Source organism: Anopheles gambiae, chromosome 2 (assembly GCF_943734735.2).
Source record: "Anopheles gambiae chromosome 2, idAnoGambNW_F1_1, whole genome shotgun sequence".
NCBI lineage: Eukaryota > Metazoa > Arthropoda > Insecta > Diptera > Culicidae > Anopheles > Anopheles gambiae.
Genome location: NC_064601.1, coordinates 109,030,082 through 109,048,655, shown reverse-complemented (window position 1 = coordinate 109,048,655; position 18,574 = coordinate 109,030,082). Strand labels below are relative to the sequence as shown.

General features: G+C 45.9%; 3 protein-coding genes across 3 annotated transcripts; 1 reads left to right on the top strand and 2 right to left on the bottom strand.

Annotated features, from left to right (window-relative positions):
- Nucleotides 1-38: 38 nt before the first annotated feature.
- On the top strand, nucleotides 39-1,750 carry LOC133392103 (uncharacterized). The gene is made up of 3 exons (XM_061650640.1): nucleotides 39-956; nucleotides 1,025-1,121; nucleotides 1,200-1,750. Exons 1-3 carry the CDS (start codon nucleotides 157-159, stop codon nucleotides 1,656-1,658), a joined length of 1,356 nt encoding a protein of 451 aa, XP_061506624.1. The 5' UTR covers nucleotides 39-156; the 3' UTR covers nucleotides 1,659-1,750.
- LOC133392104 (uncharacterized) lies at nucleotides 1,714-2,586 on the bottom strand. Its single transcript, XM_061650642.1, has one exon. The coding sequence runs from the start codon at nucleotides 2,584-2,586 to the stop codon at nucleotides 1,801-1,803; it is 786 nt and encodes a 261-aa protein (XP_061506626.1). The 3' UTR covers nucleotides 1,714-1,800.
- Nucleotides 2,587-3,375: 789 nt separating this feature from the next.
- LOC1270129 (acetylcholinesterase-1) lies at nucleotides 3,376-17,554 on the bottom strand. The gene is made up of 2 exons (XM_308801.4): nucleotides 16,343-17,554; nucleotides 3,376-5,174 (listed from the first exon to the last, which is right to left on the bottom strand). The coding sequence occupies exons 1-2, from the start codon at nucleotides 16,779-16,781 to the stop codon at nucleotides 3,688-3,690; spliced, it is 1,926 nt and encodes a 641-aa protein (XP_308801.4). The 5' UTR covers nucleotides 16,782-17,554; the 3' UTR covers nucleotides 3,376-3,687.
- Nucleotides 17,555-18,574: the final 1,020 nt, after the last annotated feature.

The following is an 18,574-nucleotide window of genomic DNA, read 5'->3' as shown; positions in this document are numbered from 1 at the left end:
TTAAACTGCGCGCTACATGTGTATGTGTATTGTTGCAATCGAGTTGTTTACGTCTTCGAAACGTCATCCAGCAACCCGTTAGCATCAAAACAAACCCGCGTCCAGGCAATGCATAGTAACTAATACAGTTTTTCTTTTCAATTCACATAAAAATCCATGTCGTTCGAAATGGAGGCCGACATGGTATCTAACCGTGCGATAGTGGAAATCGTGAACGAGTACCGCACGATGCTACAGCAGCAGATTGCGCTGCATCTGAAGCGACAGCGCGACCACATCGTGCGCATGAGACGCCGGTTCCTTTCGAAACTTGTGCGCCGTTTGCACCGCAACTACATCCTGTACGATCGCCACCGGCGCTCCCTACTAAGTGACGTGTCGTTTCTGAACATGAGACGCAGAGAAGTTCAGCCAGCAACGTCCCGCAGCAGCCTACAGCAGCCCGTTCCCGAGCAACTGCACCTGTTCCCGGCTAGCAGCGAGCTCGAGTTCACCGAGGAGCAGCTGGAACGCTTTCGTATCAATCACGCCACGTTCCAGTGCCTGTACGATCAGCTGGAACACGAGCTGGAAGACGCAGATTGTGAGCCAGCGATGACGGCAAGGATGCGAATGGGTGTAGCCCTGTACGTGCTGGGCACCGGGAAGGATTTCGAATCGGCCGCGACACTGTTCCACTTGCACAGCAGAGCCGTACGCGCATCGGTACATCTGTTTTGCAGTGTGGTAAATAAGCTGCTCCGGGACAGACAGATCGATTTTCCACTCAGCAGAAAACACATTCGCTGTGGGGTGAAGGAGTTTGAAGAATTGGTCGGGATTCCACAGGTGTTCGGAGCGATCGGGTGTCTGCATATACCGGTCGAACGGGGTACGGATAAGGATGCGGCCAAGTACATTAACAGCAAAGGATGGAGCTCCATCATATTGCAAGCCATCGTAGACAGCCGTGGAAGGTGGTAGCATGGTAACGCGTTGCACAAGGAGATCACCCTATTTATGACATTTTTTTAATTGTTTCCAGATTTCTGGATGTATCCTGTGAACATCCGGGAAACACGAATGCGGCAGATATGCTGATACAATCCAGCATATATCAAAGAATGGAGCAATTGGATGGGGTGAGTAGAGCATTCCATGAGGAGATATTTAAACAATTTTGAAGAAAAACACTTTATGCTCGTCTATTTCATACACAGCCATGTCAAAAGATTGATAAAATTAGCGTTCTACCGCTCCTGCTGAGCGACGGGAAATACCCGCTGCTACCGTGGCTGATAACTCCCTATCCAACGACGGCACAAATGACCCCCGCCGAACGCTCGTTTAACGTGTACGCAGCGAAGGGAAGGGCCTGTATCGTCCGGACCTTCGAACGGCTGGTAGGACGCTGGAAGGCGCTAAATCGTTGTTCCACTATAGTAGCGGCCAGCTACGTTCCCGAGATAATACTGACGTGCTGCATTTTGCACAACATCGCCGAACAGAACGGATCGCCGTACAAGGACGCTTGGAGCGAGTGTCACAACGAGGAGGACGTTGCGCCGGAGCAGCCCCACTGGGAGTGCCAAATCACCTCGATGGACGGGGAGGAAGTGCGCAATCGGCTCAGCAAGTTCATGCACGAACGTTTCCCTCTGATTGTAGACGATGATTGACTGCTGAAGAAGAGGCTGGCACCAGTTAGTTCAATTAGCACGAAAAGATAAAATGTTTCAAGATACATTCAACACGTATATTTTCCAATTCATTCTAGACGGTCTTTACGGCTATACGAGATCGGTCGTTTAATGTGTCTACTTATTCGTACGTTTCGATTACCTCAACCTGCTGCACGGACGGGCCCGCCAGCACGTCCTTTAGACGGGTAAAAAATGTGTTCATATTTTCCTCCATCATGGTCCGCGTCGTCTCCTGTATCCGGTCGATTAGTTCCTCCTCCTTGCGCACGTACAGGCTAAACTCGTAATCGATCAACCGCTTCTGGCTGCGGTAGAACTCGTCGCTAAGCTCCTGTTTGCTCATCGCTATCGTGGTGTCGAGTGCGTTCTTTCGCGTGGGCTTCTTCTGGCCCGCTGCCGTATAGCGCCCTAACGTTTTGCTAGTGGACACGCTTGCCCGCTGAACCGCAACGTTCCGTGCCGGTTGGGATGGTGGTTTGTTGTCGACAGATGCTGTATCGTCCTGCACGCTCGTACTCAACTCTGACGCTGCTGAAGTGTTGATTTTAACGCTCACCGGCTCGCCCGGATCCAGTGCACTGACGCACTCCTCGCCAGCAACACTCTTGCCGACCCGTTTGAGCAGATTGTCCATCTCATCGTAGAACGGGAAGAGCTGCTGTTCGTTTTTGCTGTTGCTACGCTTTGCCTTCGTGTAGAGGTTTTTCAAATTCTTCCACCGCACACCGATCTGCATGTAGTTTTTGTACGGAAAGCCGCTCTCGATCATTTTGTTCTCGATCTTGCGAAATATTTCCATGTTCTGCTTGTGCTTGCTGCTGAACGCACCGGCGTAATTGTTGTCCTGCATGATCTGGAGCATTTCCTTCGTCTCTTCATACTTCCAAATGTTGCGTTTGTTCATCGTTTGATTGCAATTTGTGTAAATCCGAAGCACAGAACGTTGCAATTGCTCGTAATGACGCTAAAAAAAAGATGAATTCACAACAACCGAGCAGGGCGCTGCTTGAATCACAACAAAACGAAATGTTTATCGAAGCTGACAACAGCAGTGTTGCCAGCTAGTGTAAAACGTTTACAGCGGCATCGAGGATGATTTGAATAGACCGTTGCAAGAGTGTAAAGCGATTATTATAAACTGCTGAGTTATTTGGACTGTACAGGCGGTCCCCGAGATACACGGTACCTCTTATACGCGGATTCGGAGATACGCGGTTTTCAAAATTTGACAATTCTTTGAGCAAATTGTACTGATTTGACACATCAATTTTAAATTGCCAAATAATTTCCGTTTTGATCGAATGTTAAAAACTATTTCAAATGGTTTAAAACTGTTATATTCAGTAAGAATCATATCAACTAATTCATAAAGTAACTATAACCTCCCCCTACTTGCAAAATTACACGAACATTACTGATATTTTAGCTGGAAACCACGAGATTCGACTTACGCGGAAATTCGAGATACGCTGTATTTTGTGGCCGTTTTCGGTCCCCATTAACCGTGTATCTCGGGGACCGCCTGTACTAATAAAAAGTTCAACGATAAAGAATAATTTTGATCTAATTCGAACGGGTAACTTATAATTGTTTAAAAAGTGGAGACATGGAAATGAACTACATTCGACAAAAATATCTATGTTATTGTTACCATTTAGATAATTAACTTGGTAATACGGACCAATCCAAACAATTAAATCACATGTAAGTTCTTTGCTTTATTTGTACATATATATTTCTGTCAACTTGTTTCAGTTTCGGATTGTAGGAAAAGTAAATAATATTTTAGCTAGACAACAACGGAAAAGCCTACGCCATTTGCCTACGGTTTCATCTAGAAAAACTAAACCCGAACAAAACGAAACGCAACCCCCATTCTCGTACGCAGGCACACTTCCTAGGTTCGCAACCCACCCACCCGCCCACCCAATTCCGCTATGTACAGGAGAGTGATTTATTACAAAAAAAACGCCGACCATCTTCAGCACCACCCCCCGTACCCTTACTACGTCCGCGAGGCAACGTGTGTCCGCGAGTGCAGGTGAACGAATGATTGTAACAGGATAAGGTTGGCTAGCAGCAGCCCGGCCACGAGGCTGCCACTCAGTGGCGCACCCCGCTCGGCCCCGTTGTACGTCGCGTTGCAGCACTGGGCGGCAAAGTTGATGACGCTCGGGTAGTAGTGGTTCCAGAACTTGACCGCATCGAAGCTCATCGTCGTGTGGTCGCTCATGTTGAACGACCGGTCGATGATCAGCACGCCCGGCTCGGTAACGGTGAACTTCTCCCACCGGATGTACACGCCCACCTGCGTCGGGTTGGTGAACTTGGCAAAGTTGGCCCACAGCGTCATCACGATGTCGGCCACCCGCTTGTCCGCACTGTCCCACTGCATCTGGTCGGCGAGGGCGAGCCAGTACGGCAGGCCCCACAGGAAGATCAGCTCGAAGTTGTGCGGCACGCCGACCCACTCGGGCACGTCCTTCAGTGCGGCGGCCGTCCGCGGCTTGATGTCGAACCGGTACACGAACGTGTCCGCCTGCTGGCTCATGTGCATCGCCAGCTCGATCGTCGGCGCGACGTACTTGCGCTCCGTTGCAAACTCGATGTACTTCCGGCGCAGCGCGAGCGGCTCGGTCGTCGGCGGGTACGGTTTGTACTGATACTGGACCGCCTCCATCACGATGTCCATGTTGCCGCCGCACAGCGTCTCGTTGAACTCCATCTCGGCCAGATCGCTCATGACGACGTCGCCAAGCAGCGTGTCGAACATCTCCGCGCCCAGCCCGTGCTCGAGCATGTCGCCCATCGTCAGCTCCAGCACCTCCTCCATGTCGGTGTGGCCGATCAGCAGCGGCACCCGGCGCAGCTTGCCCTGATGCACCAGCATGTTCGGGTGGTCCGGGATAAAGGGTGTGGTCGTGTTGCTCAGGCCCTGGTCGATGACCGGGCCCCAGTCGATGGGGGGCGAGTTCTCGGCCAGGATCTGTGCGTCGACTCGCCGCAAGCAATCCATCAGCTTTGTGGTCGGCCGACGGAAGCACCCGAAGGCGGTCGCCAGCTCGTCCAAAGAGGATGCATATTGCTTGGCGGTGCGGACGCTCGAGTCGAGCAGCAGACTGCCGGACATCAGGATGGCCTTGTGGAACATGTCGTCCGTCCAGTCGCCGGACGTGAGGTGCAGACCGACGCAGACCGCCCCCGTACCGTGGCCCATGATCGTGACCGAACCCTCGTTCCCGTTGAACAGCCGGATGTTGCGCTTGATCCAGAGCAGCGCGGCCGACTGGTCCATCAGGCCGAAGTTACCCGGTGCCTCCCCGTCCATGCTGGTGAAGAACCCGAAGATGCCCAACCGGTAGGCCACCGTCACGACGATGATCTTCTGCTTGAACACCATCTGGAATGGATTTAACGTGAAGGGCGTGTCGCCGTCAAAGTCGCCGGTCGGAAAGGTAACCAGCACCGAGTACCCGTCCGTTGGCATCGTTGCTGTCCGGGAGAGGAGGGGCGAGGGGGGCATGAAAGGAGAAGATGGTAAGAATTAATTAATTATCAAACATTTCAAAATGAATCAAACATCGAGTTTCCTCTTAATATTATACCAAAATCTAGATGTCGACTCAATCGATGAGATCCACAACGAGTCGACATCTAAAAATTAATCTAATTACCACAGAAACGAACCCAGCTTGCTAAGTCTGTTTAAGGGAGTCCACAGAAGGGACATGGTAGGCTCAAGTTGAGGTGGCAGATTAACAGACGAAGTACGTGAGACTGACACACTAGCAGTAGACCAAGACCACTAAAGCGGTCGTAGGGCCGTATTAGTGCGTAAGTAATCATAGAATACATCCAGTACAAACATGCAGAACAGCCAAGATGGTAGTATCCCATTATGACGACCACAAAATCCTTGTACAAATTAGTTGAGTTCTTAATACTACCCTTTATCCAAAAATACCTTCATACACTTCAGATTAATACAACTAAAACAAAGAAACTTTAACATATAAGCAGCTGTGTTGAACAGTATCGGCCAATGATCTTGAGCACATAACATTTCGATGACAATGCCAAAATCAAGTTCCTAGGGAGATCTAGAGCTTGTCGACTTCAGAATGGGGCCCTTCTTCTTATTAGCGTAACGACCTATGCCGCTCATGCCGGTTTGTAAGGCTTTGGAGACTTATTGGATATCACGGTCCATATGAGGCTTGAACCTATGTCGTTAAGTCGTGCGAGTTAACGACTGTGCCTGTGCCTGCTCAAGGCGGTAACAGTTTGTATGCCTTCCAGGGTTGTTATTCGTAATAGGAAATCATTAGTAAATGAGGATGACTAATATGTTTTATAGATAATTGCATTACGAATTAAGGATACTTAAGGATAACATTTCGATGATCAAGTTCCTAGGGAGCCAATATCAAGTTCCTAGGGAGATCTAGAGCTTGTCGACTTCAGAATGAGGCCCTTCTTCTTATTAGCGTAACGACCTATGCCGCTCATGCCGGTTTGTAAGGCTTTGGAGACTTATTGGATATCACGGTCCATATGAGGCTTGAACCTATGTCGTTAAGTCGTGCGAGTTAACGACTGTGCCTGTGCCTGCTCAAGGCGGTAACAGTTTGTATGCCTTCCAGGGTTGTTATTCGTAATAGGAAATCATTACTAAATGAGGATGACTAATATGTTTTATAGATAATTGCATTACGAATTAAGGATACTTAAGGATAACATTTCGATGATCAAGTTCCTAGGGAGCCAATATCAAGTTCCTAGGGAGATCTAGAGCTTGTCGACTTCAGAATGAGGCCCTTCTTCTTATTAGCGTAACGACCTATGCCGCTCATGCCGGTTTGTAAGGCTTTGGAGACTTATTGGATATCACGGTCCATATGAGGCTTGAACCTATGTCGTTAAGTCGTGCGAGTTAACGACTGTACCTGTGCCTGCTCAAGGCGGTAACAGTTCGTATGCCTTCCAGGGTTGTTATTCGTGATAGGAAATCATTAGTAAATGAGGATGACTAATATGTTTTATAGATAATTGCATTACGAATTAAGGATACTTAAGGATAACATTTCGATGATCAAGTTCCTAGGGAGCCAATATCAAGTTCCTAGGGAGATCTAGAGCTTGTCGACTTCAGAATGAGGCCCTTCTTCTTATTAGCGTAACGACCTATGCCGCTCATGCCGGTTTGTAAGGCTTTGGAGACTTATTGGATATCACGGTCCATATGAGGCTTGAACCTATGTCGTTAAGTCGTGCGAGTTAACGACTGTACCTGTGCCTGCTCAAGGCGGTAACAGTTCGTATGCCTTCCAGGGTTGTTATTCGTGATAGGAAATCATTAGTAAATGAGGATGACTAATATGTTTTATAGATAATTGCATTACGAATTAAGGATACTTAAGGATAACATTTCGATGATCAAGTTCCTAGGGAGCCAATATCAAGTTCCTAGGGAGATCTAGAGCTTGTCGACTTCAGAATGAGGCCCTTCTTCTTATTAGCGTAACGACCTATGCCGCTCATGCCGGTTTGTAAGGCTTTGGAGACTTATTGGATATCACGGTCCATATGAGGCTTGAACCTATGTCGTTAAGTCGTGCGAGTTAACGACTGTGCCTGTGCCTGCTCAAGGCGGTAACAGTTTGTATGCCTTCCAGGGTTGTTATTCGTAATAGGAAATCATTACTAAATGAGGATGACTAATATATTTTATAGATAATTGCATTACGAATTAAGAATCTACTACGAACTAAGAAGAGCCTAAAATCAACTAATCTACTAAGAAATATAATACACTAATAAAAAACTGACAGTTTGACTTCCATCCTTTGGATCGCTAGGCATAAATGATCTTATTGAAATTATAAATAAATGAATTCTTCATTTTAATTGATTGATGAGCTTAATTAGAATCCAATATAAATACTGTAATGATTAATTATAGCAACAATTTGTGGTAGGCTCACCATGAATCGTGTTCTAAGCACGATTCGATTCGCTCACTTATCAATTATCGACAGTTTGTCATCGAACGATTCGATCGTTTGATTAATCGTCTAGGTCTTCTTTGCCCATTGACAGTGCTTTGTGTCTGCAGTTGAACGCTTTCCCAAACAACCCCCTCAAACACACAAACACAACCCAAACAACTGGCGGCAAACCCCGGTGCTGGTGGTGGCCCTTAATTTGTTCCACTTTTCTACTTCCACTACGGGCCACTACGGGCATAGTAGTGCCACGTGATATAAATTATGTATCCTCGGTGGCGTTATACCGCGAAATCAGCCACAACAATACAGCCTCAAAAAAAGCGACCGTGCCGCCACCACAACGGCAATGTTGGTGAGTTTGCAAAATCATGCTCGCGTGTACACGAAGTGAAGAAGTTACACACAGAGAGGGGCGAGAAACTAACCTAGTGCCCGACTGGTCCGACCGCGTCCGACGCCAGTTCGTTGAACTTCGTTCCGGCGGAAATCGAACCTCCTGGTCGCGTAATTTTTAAGAAGCAAACCCGAGGGCGGCTTGCTTTCTCTGTATGAGTATGTGTGTGTGTGTGTGTATAGGGGTCTTTCAGTGTTAGTGGTGTAAACGCCGATGCCAAGTAGTAGTGGTGGTAGTAGTAGTGAAGGTAGCTGACAGGTACTCTGCAAGCAGTGGACTTGGAGGATTCCGTAGGCACAGGCTCTTTATCAGCACGAGCCGATCTTGAAATATTGATGTAGGGTTCACTTTTGACACTACGTCTGAGTCGCCGGACGGTGGTGTTTGCCAGCCAATGCTGAAGACGCGACACCATATGAAGGCACAAATACTTTGCTTAAGAAAATGGGAGTACATACCACAAAGAAACTCACAAAATTCCAGCTAATGAATGTAAAACTTTGACCACAAATAACGTGAAACTTGATTAAAATTCGTAGTGGTACTTTGCTGAACAGGGTTGTAAATTACAATCCCATTAACTACTGCGAACATACTGCAAACATCGGGAGATATGTACTAAGAAACCAGCAGAAACCTTCTACTGACACGTTTGGTGTGGTGTGTCGCATGAACTTTGGTGCAAGAATTTGTCGTCCGTTTAAATATTAGACAGCTCCGACGTCCCCCTTGCCTTGGTGGACTTCGCTCCTTCGCTTCGGGTTTTGGCCCCTACCTCGGGGGGACTATTTCGGGGACAATTTCCGTAACAAACCGTAATTATACGCCATACCCAACCATCCAAGCTGTTGTTGTAGCACCCTCGGTAAGTGTTACGCTAATGGGAGGGAATTTAAAATCTGAACCCCATTGCATCATCGGTGGACACGTTACAGGTGTGGGGAATTTGGGAATTTGATGTTTGCGTGTTTCAATGGAACCCACCATGGGTAGAGTACGTGCGGTTTGAGAAGTGTTTTACGGAGGGCAGCAAATATGGGGCAAAATGTGCGGTATGTCGCAGCCTATTGTGATACGGTTACGGCTAGAGTAATATAACATTTTATCGGCTCGATTGGTGGGACGCATGCGATGGTTGACGTGTAGCAAAGTCGCACAACGTTCTGTTATACGAAGAGTTTTGCGGTTCTAGACAGCGTCTAGACGCAATTTGCCAGCTCATCTTATCGTTGTTTTGTTGTTTTTTAGTTTAATTTCCATTTTATAAGCAAACAACAATGGACCGACGCGATGAACACTGTCTTTATTCCACTTCAAGTACCCTATTTTAGAACCCTTTTAAATCACGCTTCATGCAAGGAGTGTTGAAACTGGTCAAACACGCTCTTACAATGATAAAAACGCGATAGTCCTTAATATACACGTGCCATTCGGTACGCTCATTAGGTCAACGGTGGACGTCCAAGTTGCCAACGAAATCATCTCGTACAGCAGTGTCCTACCCTCAGTACGAATCTACTATAACGCTGCCCCGTAAGGAGCTTTTCTTAGGGTCAACGGAGCTACAGAAGGGGTAGAAACCGATCCCATTCCAACGCCCGCATGCGTTCGGTAACGACGTTGGAGCACAATTAACTTAGTCACGCGATTAAACCACGGGACAGGAAGAACCAACAACATTAAGAACGACACAACTACACATACAACCAACACAGTTCTTGGGAATTACACCAAACGATCCCACACACTCAATACGGTGAGACAAAATTGCAAATCGTGTCTTATCAGAGATTACAATTAACTGTCATTTCATAGTCAATTAGTAGGAAGGCTCCATCGATGATTGATCCAACCGATACGGCCCGGAAATGAATAAATGGCGCTTAACTAAGCGAATGAGGTTAAGTTTGATGGATATCCTGTCACTGTCGAATGCCACTTTGCCATTTTCGCGCATCGTAGTAATTCGAATGGAACGATGATGATGGCTGATGATGATAAATTTGCGGAATAGCGAAGTGTCAGTCAGAACAATACAAATGCAGCAAAGAAATCGAACTGGTGTAGTTTAAACAGAGAAATTTACGACTATAGAGAATGAAATCATGCTACAATCATCGCATAGAGTGATTAACTATGAAGTATAACAACGATTGAAAAGTAGGTAAGTATTTAGTATATGTATGTTAGTACAATGTTGCAGTACTTACAGCAACTAGTGTCCGAATAATAGAAATTTTGTTAAATTGATGTCTATAGAAAACGATTATTTATGAATATGATGCATTCATTCATGTATTTTCTCTTTGCCACCTTCGAAAACTTTTCTGTACTGTTATACTGTTATACGCGGGAGGTTATTTTATACAACAGTATAACACCAGCGTTGTTCAATACGATAAACTAGCGATCGGATTATAGTGTGATTTCCTTCATTAGTCCTCCACTAAGCTAAAACTAAGATATATTAATCTAATTATAATGAATTTACACATCCCTCGAATGTGTTAACATACCTAAATGTTGCATATTTATTTACCCTGCCCTCACCATCGCCAAGACGCTTTGGCTATGTGCTTTTGTTTATATATTTTCCCATCCACCTTCCTCGCGTTCATGTAGCATTAAGCGATGTAAACCCACCGATTTGCATATCGATTTCGGAGAAAAGACTCCCCTCCCCCCGTTCATACACGTTCTTTGCTGTACACACGCTTAAACCGTCGACCACAAACAAACGGGTAGGGCACAGTGTTCCTTCGGGGTAATCTGTCTTTTGTAGGTAGGCAACCTGCGACGGTTTTTCCCCTTCCGGAAACTGCCATGATTCATCCGTGTGCCGAAGGACGGTACAAAACCGCTAAGAACACTCCCAAAAAATAAAAAAAAAACCGGTACAAGGTGTGGTACGGGAGCTACCACTAGCACCAACTTCGATTACGCTAGGCACATATAAATTTGAAGGTCTAATAGAATCTCATAAATGTCAGCTTGAGCCATCGTGACGACGCTTCCTCGCCGTCGAAGGTTAACGTGAAATATTGCCCCACCGAGCGAACAAGCAAGCCAGCAGCGAAAACGACTGCCGCTTGGTGGCGATATTGTTGCGGCACTAGCCACTCCACAAACAAGCAAGGCAGCTGAAATTGTTTTCGAAGTAATTTTATTGTGTGTATGCATATGGGGAACCGTTTTACGGCACGTCATATTTAAATTCTTTTCCGAACAACCTTGAAAGTGAGATGGCACCGCATTTCACACAGCACCGTACATCGGGGATTGCTTTGGAGAAAGTGGTTCGATCCAAGGATGCGTGGATGGGGATGCAAAACAAAATGAAAGGTTCTGTTGTTTTGTGTTAGTGAATGTCTACTGTGCACGGCACCGCCTAAGAGAGCAGAATAGCTTAGCTTATAGTGCACGTACACGTACGTATAACAGTATGTGATTGATCTAATTGATTTGCTTGCTAATGCTCTTTTGGCAATCCATCTAACCGAACCGAATCCAAGCTCCTCTCCCCGACTTTCGATACGCTCTAAAGTTGTTCTTTCACGCACAAACAATTAGCTGAGCACTAAACATCCGCTTTCTGACAAAAGGGAACGCGCGTCCATCGGGCACACGGCACGCCCGCCCCCCCCCCATCAGCGTTTGGAGTTGTAAAGAAATTAAAACTTTCACCAAACCACAACCGATTACAATCAATTACACTGGTAGTGTGGAGGGGTGAAGCTCACGCACGATACGCTCCCAGCGCAGAACAGACCTTTGCTGTTCACTTGGCAGCTCAATTATTGGAAACTCCCTACTTCGGCTAAGGGTTTGAGAAATCGAAGAGGTAGTACTACATAGAAGAGTCCTCGATAAAGATTCAATTACCGGGCGAAGCGGTGTTGAATGTGCGTGCTTTCCCACCACCTAGATGGCGTTCCGTTGTAACTTTGCGGGTCTTTGGGGGTTGAAGTCAAAGTTTTCACCCCCCCCCCCCCCCCTGCGCAAGGAATCATAGCAAGCGTGGTATGACCTTCAAATCGGGCATTCGATCCAATCAGAAGGTGAGAATCCCGAAGGTTTCGGGCAGTTCGGCGGCTCCGGATGTGTTATTTACTTTGGTATTAACACATCGGTTTTCTGGCGGGTTTTTATTTTAACACATCCCAACCAGCTTCTCGGTAATTGCTGCCGTTCGTGTCGTAAATCAGACGATCTTATTACCATTTTTATGATCGTCTTACGGGGCGACGAAAAGGCAGAAGTATGAAAAAGCTGCTAAAGCTAAAAAAGGATTCGACGCTCTCTTTTTGACCTCTAAAGCGTTCTTCTTTTTTGTTGTACCACACTGCACAAAATCACTGCAAAGAGAAATGATTAAATGTTTGGCTTTTGTGTGTGTGTGCATTGTTTTTTTTATATATAAAATGAATCTGCTTCATCCATCTGCAGCAACGTCTGCTGGCTGAAGGTGTTGTTAAGAGTGCTACATTCTATGCTATGACCCACGGTGAGTTCAGGGTCAATCGGTCGGTTATATAAGCCCGCCGGCAAAAATGTACATAATTAGGGGATTGTACTGTATGTGTTAGGGAAAAAGGCTCGCTGATTGATGTAAGGATCGACTGATGCGATTACTTATGCGGCTGAGTGCGCGTGATGATGTACTTCTTGACCGCAACAAACAGGTTCAATGTCAAACCGAGGTTCTCTTATACCCATTTTCATTAAGAGTTTCTTCTTACTAGCATATTAAGCCAGCAGTTTAATTGAGCAGGCTTGCATAATGCTGTAATCTGTTGTAGATTTGGTGATTCTGAGTACGATGGTTTTAGCTGCGATTATGTTCATTGGGACCTTAAACCGAATGAAAAATTACCATAGGAAAAAAGGATTGTTTTAATTTAAACAAAAATGATAAAAAAAGATATAACGTCAAGCCAAGTTGTTAGACCATAATAATAAAATTACTGAAATTACTATTACGGAGCTCACTATTTGCACTTCGATTGCTTACTATCATTGGGATCGTAGCTATTGATTGGCACGAATTCTACATAGAAAATAAATCCGACTTTTTCTTAGCGAGGGATTTAAGCGAATTTTTCAAGCATGCCAACTAGAAGGCTTTTAACTATTGAATCCCGACTATAACAACATGGTTCAACTGCACCAACATATTAGAATAAAGGCCTTTTGATCTTTTATTTGTAGGCTTTTTTGTTTGCTTTTTAAAGCAATAGTTTATTGAGATAAAATTCAATATTCTGTTCTGCCCATTATCACAATAGCAAAGATCAAGTCTATTATCAAACTCACAATTAATAACAAAGTAAATCGGAACTGTTAGCAACAACCAAAAACCAGGTATTCCTGCAGCTATTAAAAAAACTTTCAAACGTGCACTTTGTGAGTGCCAACATTTGGGCATTTGAACCCACACAGTGGGGGGACCCACACCCACCGCTCAATGCAATAAAGAAAAACAATTCTTCTTGCCACATGGAAATCGATTACCTATTCCGCCATTCCTTAGCAACGCTGCTTTAATGCTCCCCACCACTATCCTATCTCCTTGCACGACCCCCCCTCCCCCTCCCCTTGATCCATTTCTACACACGTGCACAATGGAGGTGTTTGAATTTTGCACCAGGGAAAGGGGCCTACTTTTTTCGCCCTCGTAGCAGCGTGTTCGTGAAACTAGCAGCAGGCGGTGGTTTGCATATTTTGCAAGCGGAAAGCTTACCCCAAGCCGAAAGGAAAGACAGTTTTGACAGTTGAATAGAATAGCGCGTAGAAGTTTTGCCGCCTACAGTTGTTTTGTACATGTTTTCTCTTTTTTGTTGTTGTTGTTTCGTCTATTCATTCAAAATGTAGGTTAGAATTGATGTTATCATTATTTTGCTTTGTTTCTACGACTGTATATTGTTGCTGCATTAGTATTTGTTGCAACTGTATTTCGAGCAGTTCATTCAATGGCGAATTGCATTTACTTCTTCACGTGGTAACACCGTGCTAGAATGATTTTCCATCGATGTCTTTCGTGTTGGTTTCCTATTGGTTTCCTCTTGGTCCGTTATAGTCCTGGCTTTACTACACTTTTGTGTGAGAAAATGAGCATGAAAGCAAGAAATTAGTGCGGTCTCTAATTTTCCACTTATGGTTAACCCATTTCAGGTTTACGTGTGACCTAATTTGTTTAGCGAGGAGTTTAGGTGTTCCTTGCTAAAGAAATGTGCCTCTTGAAAAGCGACCGTTTGATGAGTGGGTTACCTATTGCAAAAATAATTGCCGGAAGGGTCATTAGGCTTGGCATAGTGCCATGCAGGATGGTGATTTCCTCACTCTTCATGATTTTTATTGCATGGGTTTTGGAGCTTTCGAGGCTTATGTTATGCACATTGGAACTAGCAGTGTGGTTTGAAAAGAAATGAAACACAAATGATTCAAAGCTCCAACGCTGTTCCTTATTTGCAAGAAGGTACAAACATACAACATTTCATACACTAAGCCAATCCCCATTTGAATAGATTATTCCTTATCATCGCAAATTGATGCTCGACCATCGTTTGAATTATCTATAATTATGATGATAAAGTCACCGAGGCTACGAATTAGTGATGTTGTAGGTAAAAGTGGGCGCAAACTCGCTAGCAAGATGCTTATCAGCACATGCTTGTCTAGCAGGAGGAACACCCTTAAGGGCGCTCTTTAGAAATGTAATGCTTCATAGGTTCAAGCAGGTCTATTTTGAGTGATGATTAGCATACTGTTGATATAGTTCTGCGATAGGTAACCATCACTCACGTTGTCGACAGCGCTGTTTTCCCTGTTGGTTTGTGCTCCCTTTTCTACCATTCCTTTCTGTGTTAAGGTTTTCATTCGCGTCAATTATAATTTTAACATATATAAGTACGATAATAATGCCACATTCTTCATTATAAACATTGGAACACGCTTACAAAATGAACTAAATAAAATGTAAACGTGTATGATGGAGACGCCTGGTAGTTAACAGTTTAAAAATTGAAAGTAGGTAACTATTTAACGTTAAACGTTAAACACCTTCATAAATCATTGCACATTAGGGAAAACCAATCCTCCACTGCACTATATTTTTGATGCATTACGATTTATGGTTTCGGTGTCTAACGTTAGCTAACTCAAAGACACACACACAAAACACATCACACAACGATGCATGTGTTTTCCCCATTTTGTCCCAGGCTTTACTGTGGTCAGGCCGGGACGACCGGCACCACAGGAAACGTCCCCAGCAAAGCTCAAAGCGCTCCCAGTATGCTTTCACCAAAAAGTGCACTCAAGAGCAATAGCATCGGGCAGCGAAATGGCCCATGCAAATGGAGGGAAAGAACTCGCTTTGTCGGCCAACGCACCGCTACAACGTAAGGGCCCTACAGCTAGCCTTAGCTAGTAGCTTTGGTTTATTTCATCCAACCGCCAACAACAGTAAAACATTGCTCTTCGCAGGAAGTCAATGGCCATAAAATGAAAATTTGACTCCGTTCAAGGAAAAAGCCACCGCGTGGCTGGCACCTTGGCTACTCGCTTTTTATTATGTTCTACCCACTCATTGCGTCTTCCTCGGACGGCGTCTTTTGTCAACGGTTTTGTGTGTTGTGTCGCGAAGGCAAAAGGTGGGATTTATGATTTCCCCTCCCGTTGCGGGACCCGTGTGCTGTGGCATGTGGTCGTTTTCCCGCTCGATTCTTTTACTCGATGCCGAGAGCCACGTTTGGTTTGCGAAGTAGTTGGCCAACGTTAGTTTTCGTCTCGTTGGAAGGTACGACGGGTTCAATGTTCAACGTAAAAGTGTGTCACTCTATCCACCGTACGCTCTACCGGTTGTGGAGTAGCGAAATAGTGTATCGTAGGAATGTTAAACAGTAATATAGTAGATGAAAACTACTAAAATATCCTCTAAATTGTAATGATTTTCGTCATCTAAGAATAAAAGGCTTTTTTCGTAGCATCTTTTCATGGTCTTACAAGTTGATTGCTGGTTTAAATCTCATTGGTTTCTAATAAGTTTCCACATTTTGAGCAATTCACCAATTAATAATCAGCTTTTATCTAACGATCCTCATCATTACGCTAACTTTGATCTAGATTACAGGAAAAATAATACACTATGAGCTGTTTCACAAGATCATTGTAAGAACAGAATGCTGCGCCTTTCTCGCTGGTCCTCAAAACATACCGCCACAAAAACAGCTTTGCCAACCCGTTCCAACCATACTTACAGTCCGGAATGTAGATGTTCAGAAACAGACAGTCCTCGTCGTACTGCCGGTCACCGCCACCATCGCCTCCACCACCGTCGTCGCCCGACCGGATCAGCTCCATAAACAGCTGGTTGTGTCGCCGGTGGGTGTCGCGCGGCATGTGCCAACAGTGCGGCGCCGAGCTGGTCGCATTCTTCACGCCCTCCCAGCTGGGCAGATTGTCCACTACCGGCGGCGTGAAGCGCTTCTCGTTGACCGGTGCCTGCGCGTACGGAATGCCCAGGTACGCGACGACCCGCTGCGTCCGGAACATCTTCATGTACATGCCCATCACCGTGCCCTGGTCGGGGATGGTGACGGTCGGTGGATCGCGACCCAGCCCGCCCCGGCACAGCAGTGCCAGCAGCAGGACCAACCGGGTGAAGGTTCGGCTCGGAACCGTCGACACTGTTACCATGGCGAAATTTCACTTTCTCCCGCCCGCTTTGCGGCACCCTCCGCACTCTGAACCGCACCGAAACTTTTTGCACGTAGCACACCCGAAACTGGGACGTCACTCCTGGGGTCCTGGGTGAGTGGGTTTCTTTTGGTACAAATTTTCGAATCTAGACCACGAACAGGACAGCACCGCCCCAGACCCAAAGGGCCGCCACACCACTACCAAACAACGCGCGGCACAGGTTCACCAAACAAACAACCAAACACACAATCCGGCACACTGACGACGGAAAACGGGCGCACGAAAACAAACCGTCGTCGCGGCACCAATTCTGCAAACCTGGCTTGTCGTTCTTCTGCTTCGTGCGGGTTCAATGGTTGTTACGTATCGAACACGAATCGACAATCTCGAGAGCAGAATCGAAGCAATCGAAGGTTGGCGCACAATATCTTAACTCCACACTCACTTTAACCGCACAGTTTAACCCAGCACGGGTGCACACAGACACGTGTTCCCGGGTGGAGCGTTTCCACTATGGTAGGCACACTTTTCCGTTGATGGCCATTGCCTGCCTAACGGCGCCGCAGCACATGGCGAAGCTGTCGTTTCGTTCGTGGTCGGCGCTTGAATGAACGTTCGCTCGGCTGGCGCTTTAGGGGGTACTAGTGAGCGTTCGTCCTGGTTCTAAAATTCCGTCGTTTTGTTTTAGAGCCAAGGGGGCGAGTCCTTCCCTTTCTAAGCTAAGCGCCGGGGGTCTCACGCGATGAAACAGAGTACGGGGTGAAAGTAAACGGGGCACGCGAACGAGCGCCGCTGTTATACAAATACAATCTCAGCCTGCTCAGGATCAGGACAAGTGTGTGTGCGTGCGTGCGTGGTTAACAAAGGAAACAGGGGGAAAGAGGTATGCGTAATTCTTTAGGAGGAGTACCGCGTTGGGTTGGACAAAAAAGGACTAATGTCTTGCAAGCTTGAGGGTGAATTTGAATTAACAAAATAATGCGTAAGTAGAAGTTATTTCACGCAATGCATTACACTAATTAACATCGTTAAATTAACTCTTTAAAGGAATAATGTGAGAAAAAGAGTTTGCAAAGTATCTTCAGATTATTCTACCTTCTCGAAAGAAAGATCATAAAAGTAGCAATGGAACAACAACATGCCAATTGCAATCCTATAAGAATCCAGTAGGTATAGCAAGCACACCTGCAGATATAAACCTTGGCCTAATCAAGTCATCACGATTTTTTTATCCTTCTTCAAGCTCTTGCTGTAGGTGCTACAGGATTCCCTTGTGCCTGTATGTGTGCAGGCAACGCTTTCTTTGACGCCATACCTTTTTTGCAAAGGGGTCCTCTGGTAATTGTACTGAAGGCATTGTGTAGGTGTGTGAATGTGTGTGTGTGTGTTAAGAGTCTCCATAAGCCATTTGTGTATTGGTGCGCCTCTATGCAAATCAGTTGCCTTCTCCCCGCAGTCCTCACGATGCGTTTAAAACAAAGAAATCCGAACGGTTACAGTTCGAGCGCGTGCCTTTGCTTCGATACCGATTCCTTCGCGCCGTACGTTTTACGTACCCCACACTTCGGTAAAATTGCACCGGGGTGGGTGTCGAAAACCTTAGGGTCCGTTTTCCCTTGAATGAGGCCAACCGAAGGAGTCGCGAGCAGTGCTTCGGTTAACACTCGGCTAGCAGCGACGAATAACGTTTCCCACGATTTCACGTTTTGGTGTGTTATGAAGTAGCGCAACGAAAGCAGCCAGACCCCCTCTGACCAATCCACCTGACAACCGTGCTGAACTGAACGGCG